Below are 5739 nucleotides of genomic sequence, written 5' to 3'. Positions count from 1 at the left end.
CACCAGAAGCTCGGCCGGGGAAGGAGGGACAATCTCCTCCTGTACCAGTCAGATCTGATTTGACGGTACACTCACACAAAAATAATAAAATAAAAATAATAAAAAAAAAGAAGCACCTCAAACAAAATTCCCATAAGCTGTTGAGTCAGAACCAGTTTCTAGCTCAGACTCCACTGAGTTTCTGAGGATGTAAACTGCGCTGGAGAATTCCCACTTTGCTGCCCAGGACCTGCTGGTTGACTTACACTGTCAGAGAGGTGTGGCCTTGGGGTTAGGAGCACACCTCCCGCTGTAGCCAGGGAAGGAGAGAGACTCACCATACATCTTGCCTTCATCGGACAAGATGATCTTCCGCCGGCCACAGGGCGGGTAGATGGCCAGGGCCTCCTGGAAGCTCTGTTCTATGTCTGGGCTCCACACGCCCTCGGCATCTGGGCCCCCGTCTCCCCCAGCTCCCTCGCTGCCGCCAGTGCCCTCCTCACTGCCCTCCTCGCTGCCCGTCCAGCCGCTGCCATCGTCCAGGGGGGCCCCAGCCCGGGGTTCTCCCATCTGGGTCTGGAAGGATACAGGGTTCACCATGCCTTCACTTATCCACCCAGGGGGGACTTCAGGTGTGATGAACGAGAGTCCAGACACCAGGGGTCTGAGGGAGGAGCGGACCGAAGAACGAAGAGTTGGGGAGACCTGGAACCCTGGATCGTAGAGGAAAAGGTTGGACTTCTGGTAACACTTAAAGCCGTCATGCTCTCCTCTAGGTCTTCAGGGGAAACCTGGATTATGGTGAAGTCTTGAACCCCCCCAGATGACTGCCTGGGACCCATGAAGGCAGAACCTTTGGATATGAATTACTGGTTCTAGAAAGACGGGAGTCAGTCTAGCTGTGGGCGAGAAGAGGTGTGGGTGAGGCTTCCCCAATCCAGGCCTACAACAGGTGCTGCGGTGTCGGGGGGAGGAGGGGCGACACAGTATCTGACAAAGTGGAGGGGAGACTGGGAAGGGAGCAGAGACTCAAGAGAGAGAGGGGGGCAGAGACCCCTTGAGAGAGGGGGCCCAGAGACCCAGAGAGAAGGAGAGAGAGAGATAGAGAGACATCAAGAGAGCGAGGGACAGAGCTCTTGAAAGAGGGAGAGACAGAGACTCAGAGAGAGAAGTTCAGAGACTCAGAGAGAGGGAGAGAGGGAGACAAAAAGAGGACAGGAACCCAGAGAGAAAGAAAAACTGAGACTCAGACAGACACAGACTAGAAAGAGGGGCTTAGAGACTCAGAGGCCCAGAAAGAGGGAGAAATGAGAACTCAGTGAGAGCTGAAGCCCTGAAGGAGGGGATGCAGAGCCCAGGGAGGACCCAGGGTTCACAGGCTCGGGGGTGCAGAGGCGCCCAGCCATCAGGACAACCAGAACAAAGGGCCCAGGCGTCCCCTCCCCCAGCTTCCCACAACCCCCATCAGAGGAGGGGCTCGCCGGAGAGGGGCCTCCCCCTGCGGTCCCCGGCCCGCCCCCCGCTCCCCTCCCCCAGCGCCGTGGCTCCGCTCCAACGAGTGCCCAGTGATTTTCCGGAGGAGGCCGGGACCGGGAAAAACTTTTTCCAATACAGTCTGATCCCGCCTCCCTTGCGGCTTCTTGTTCACCTCGACTTTCCCAGGACCCCAGCGTCCAGGCCCTGAGCCCCTCCACTTTACGCGCAAGAGTTCTGGCCCCCAGCCCCTTCTCGATCCCAGGGACCTGGGCCCCAGCCCACTCCTCCTTCAGACCCAGGAGTCCGAGACACCCCCCCCAATAATCCCTCCTCCCTCAGACCCAGGAGCCTGTGTCCAGGCAGACAAAGACCCCCGAGCCGGACTCAATGGCGCAAGGGTCCTCAGGACCCTCCAAAACCAAAACTCCCACTCAGCCCTCCCCCATGTGGCCAGACAAAGGGATGGAGGCGCCGGGTGAGGAAGGTCCCCCTAATTTCCTGCCCCAGTGCTTAAACCTCCAAAGGTACTAGATGGATTTCCAGAACTCTCCAAAGTCCCCCTCGGACACCCTGGAAGCCTCCCCTGCGCCAAAGAGCACACGCGCAAATGCATTCGGTCACACACGCACACGGGGCCCTTCTTAACACCCTCCCAAGTGGCACAACCCCGGAAGCCCACACTCTCCCCCGCTCCACTCCCACGAGGTCCCCAGTCCTCCCCAACTCACCGCACATCTCCCCAATTCAGCCTCATCCAGACACCCTAACTCCGAGGAAAGTTCCACTTCTACAGTGCCATTCGCGCCCCCCGCGCACAAAGCTGGCGGCCAGCGAGGCAGGGCCGGTCCCACCACCACACGCCCCAACTCCCCCGTGCGAACTCCTCGCCCCCAACTCACACACGCCAAAGCTGGACTCCCGGCTCCGGCCGGCGCCTTCTCCCTCCCTGCCTGGGCAGCCGCGGGCGGGGCACTGCCGGGGAGAAAGTTGCCTGGAGCTTTGTTTGGGAAAAGGGGGAGGGACCGGAGGGGGGGCGGGCCCGGGCGCCGGACAGCCGGGAAGAGGGTCCGATCGTGACAGTTTGGGCAGGATTTCTGCTTTAGGAGAGAGGGGTTCTAACTAGTGGCAAATGGAAACTCCAAATGAGGACGCTTGGGCCACCAAGAGAAGGGGAAGTTGGGGACCCAGACTTCTGAGTCTAGGAAAGGACGAGGCTGGGGTCCCAGAGCCTTTGAGTTAAGAGAGGAGAGGGCTGGAGTCTGTACTCTCAGGGCGGGGGGGCGTGGGATTTGTGGGTCTGGAGGGGAAATGGAGGCTGGGCTGGGACTCCGGAGTCTGAGGAAGAAGGGTACTGGGGACCCCCACTCTTAAGTCTGAGGGAGGAGGGGGCTGAGAGTTAGGACACAGAGCAGTGGTGGAGAAGGAGGCTCGGCGCCTAGTTTCGTGGTCACTGGGTTCTATAGCTGACCTTCCAGAGGTTTTCAGAAGCGTGCCTCAGGAGACTGCCCATCTTTCTTCCACGGGGGGGGCTGGTGTATTGGAACCGTGCACCTTTGAGTTAGCAGAGCAATTTCATTCCATTAAGGCGCCTAAGGCTCAGGTTTAGTGATATCTCATGGAGGTCTTGGAAGTGATGTAAATAGAGAATCTTGCCTGTTTACCCCTAAGGGTATTTTGCCCCTAAGGGTATTTTTTAAAATTTTATTAGTTTTAATGAACATTTACAGAGATTTTGAGTTTTCATTCATTCGTTGTTGCACTGTTTTCTCTACCCTCCTCCCCAGTTCGTTCTTCTTCCCCCCACCCCACGTCTGTTTTAATTGTCCAATTGCCACAGTGCTTGTCAAAGCCAGTTCTGGTAAATCTCCTTTGTCAGTGTGTCCTTTGCCATTCCCTATCACTCCTCCCTGAGAGAGACTTCTCCCTGATTCATAAGGAAAAGGGGATGGCCCTAAGGGTATTTTTGAGGACTGAATATGGTGAGGTTATCTTGATCTATTTCTTTATGACAGTCTCCCTGCAGCCTTGTGGGATAAAAAGGGTACTGAGAAAGAAGACTGAGTGATTATTTAAGGTTCACAGATTCTCACAATCCACACTCATTAAGTCATGAGAGGTGGTCACTGTCCAGACGGTCGAAAAGAACCTCAGTGCTTGAAGGCAGACTTGAGTCCCTGAAAACACGAGGAGCCGGAGCCGGTGACTACCGTAATTGGCGTCATCAATAAAATGAACACCTATAAAATCTGAACTCAAGCTGCTGATGCACAACCAGATAAATACAGGATTTTATTCTGTGGTTTGAAGATTTACTGTAACGGCTTCACAAACACTCCAGATTAGTCCTTCTTCTTTTATTTCCCACTCCCCCCCAAGGAAAAATTACTTTTATTGTGACCAATCCCTTGTCAAGCAGGGTGCTAAATATTTTAGACACTTCTTGAAAAGCATTGCATTGAAGAAGTTTTAACTGTTAAATATCTAGGATTGATCCAAGACAACAAAACCCAAAAGCCTGTAAAAATGAGCATCTAAAGATCTAGTCATAGTCAGCAATGTTGGGCCGCAGGAAAGCTGTGACAGTGACTGGCCAGCTGTTCCTGTCTGCTGAGTCAGGTTCATCCACAGGTACCCAGGTGTTGAAACAGAAACATTTTACACAACCATCACAGTTAAGTCCCCAGGTTAAGGCCTTGTAGTGTATAGATAATTCGTATTTGCCCTTTATTATTTTTTATTTTTTTAAGTGCCATCCAAGGCACAGTAATTCTTCTATTCACCTTCTATGCCAGAGAAGGAGAATCCCAAAGAAGAGAAAGGTATAGACTGTGTGATTAATTGGTTCCACGAGCAACTGCCTCCTTTACCATGAGACTGGAAAATAATGAATGGTGCCCAGCTGCCATTATTGACCATTTTGACCAAAGATGTTGGAGAAGAATTCTGCTCAAAAGAGAGAAATGTAGGACAGAATTTCACAGGGCCATGAACTCTGTAGACTCTCTGGAGCTTTGGAGGGTAAATAAGACCTTGGAACTATCATCCTGAGATAAACTTTAAACTAAAAACATTGCTTGAAGTTTTCCTTTTTTATTTTTTTTTGTGTGTGTACCGTTAAACCAGATCTGATTGGTACAGGAGATATCCCTTCCTTCTCCAGCAGAGCATCTGGTGGATTCGAACTGCATACCTCTGGGATTGTAGTGCAGCTTCTTGCCACTAGGCCACCAGAGCTCCCTATTGAAGTTATCCTTTTATTTTAATTAAATTTTAAAAATTTTTGAATTTTATTATTTGTGTGTGTGTGTGCACCATCAAGTCAGATCTGAGTGGCACACGAATAGATTGCCTTGCCTTTTTTCAGCAGAACATCTGGTGGACCTTTTTCAGCAGAACATCTGGTGGATTCAAACCATGTACCTTTGGGATTGCAGTGCAGTTTCTTGCCCCTAGGCCACCAGAGCCCTCTTGAAGTTTTCTTAATGGTGTACCATAGTTTAGCTTAACTGGGTTGTTGTTTTATTTTTGTTGTGGGCTGTTTTATTGTTATTTTGTTTGTTTCTTAAGTCAACCTTGAGAACCTATGCTTTTTTAAGAATTATATGTATGATCAAAACAACTATGAGTGCTCATGTCACCACAGCAACAATAGCAAAATTCAACAGGACAGCAAACAACAAATGCTGGAAAGGTTGTGCAGAGATTGGAACTCTTATTCATTGCTGGTGGAAATGTAAAATAGTACAACCGCTGTGGAAGACAGTCTGGTGCTTCCTCAAAAAGTAGGAAATAGAAATACCATCTGACCCAGCAATTTCACTACTGGGAATATATCCCAAAGAAATGAGAGGGGGCGAGCTCTGGTGGCCTGGTGGTGGAAGGCTGCGCTGCAATCCCAGAGGTGCACAGTTCGGGTCTGCCAGATGCTCTGCTGAAAAAGAGGGAACAATCGCCTCTTGTATCAGTCAGATCCGATTTGACAGTGCACACTTAGAGAGCAATGATGGTAAAGAAAAAATTTTTAAAAAAAAAGAAATGATGCTTCAATGATTTAGACCCTCCCAGAAGAGCTGTGGGTGAGCATTAACATTACTGGTAAGTATATTCATTTTCTCCTGGACCTCTGAGGTCCCAACTCTTCTCACAATTTCTTAGTTGTTGGAATGGATGGAGAAACTCATAAGCAGTTCCTTACTTTACCTCTACCTTGCATTCGAACTTCTGAGTTGTAAAACAACCCAGTGGTAGATGGAATTTCCTCCAGGACTTAAGAACCATAAATGA

At 50.7% G+C, this 5739-nt stretch overlaps 1 protein-coding gene across 3 annotated transcripts in view; it reads right to left on the bottom strand.

The window, feature by feature from the left end:
- TEAD2 (TEA domain family member 2) overlaps positions 1-549 on the bottom strand; it is a 25934-nt gene extending 25385 nt beyond the window's left edge. For all 3 annotated transcript variants that reach the window (XM_006898674.1, XM_006898673.1, XM_006898672.1), the window contains exon 1: positions 318-549. In XM_006898674.1, coding sequence (XP_006898736.1) covers positions 318-549 — 232 coding nt within the window. The remainder of the gene's footprint in view (positions 1-317) is intronic.
- Between the last annotated feature and the right edge of the window lie 5190 nt (positions 550-5739).

This window comes from Elephantulus edwardii, unplaced genomic scaffold, assembly GCF_000299155.1.
Source record: "Elephantulus edwardii isolate Elephantulus edwardi_28Jun2011 unplaced genomic scaffold, EleEdw1.0 scaffold00236, whole genome shotgun sequence".
In the NCBI taxonomy this organism is placed as follows: domain Eukaryota; kingdom Metazoa; phylum Chordata; class Mammalia; order Macroscelidea; family Macroscelididae; genus Elephantulus; species Elephantulus edwardii.
This window is presented reverse-complemented; position numbering and strand designations above follow the sequence as displayed.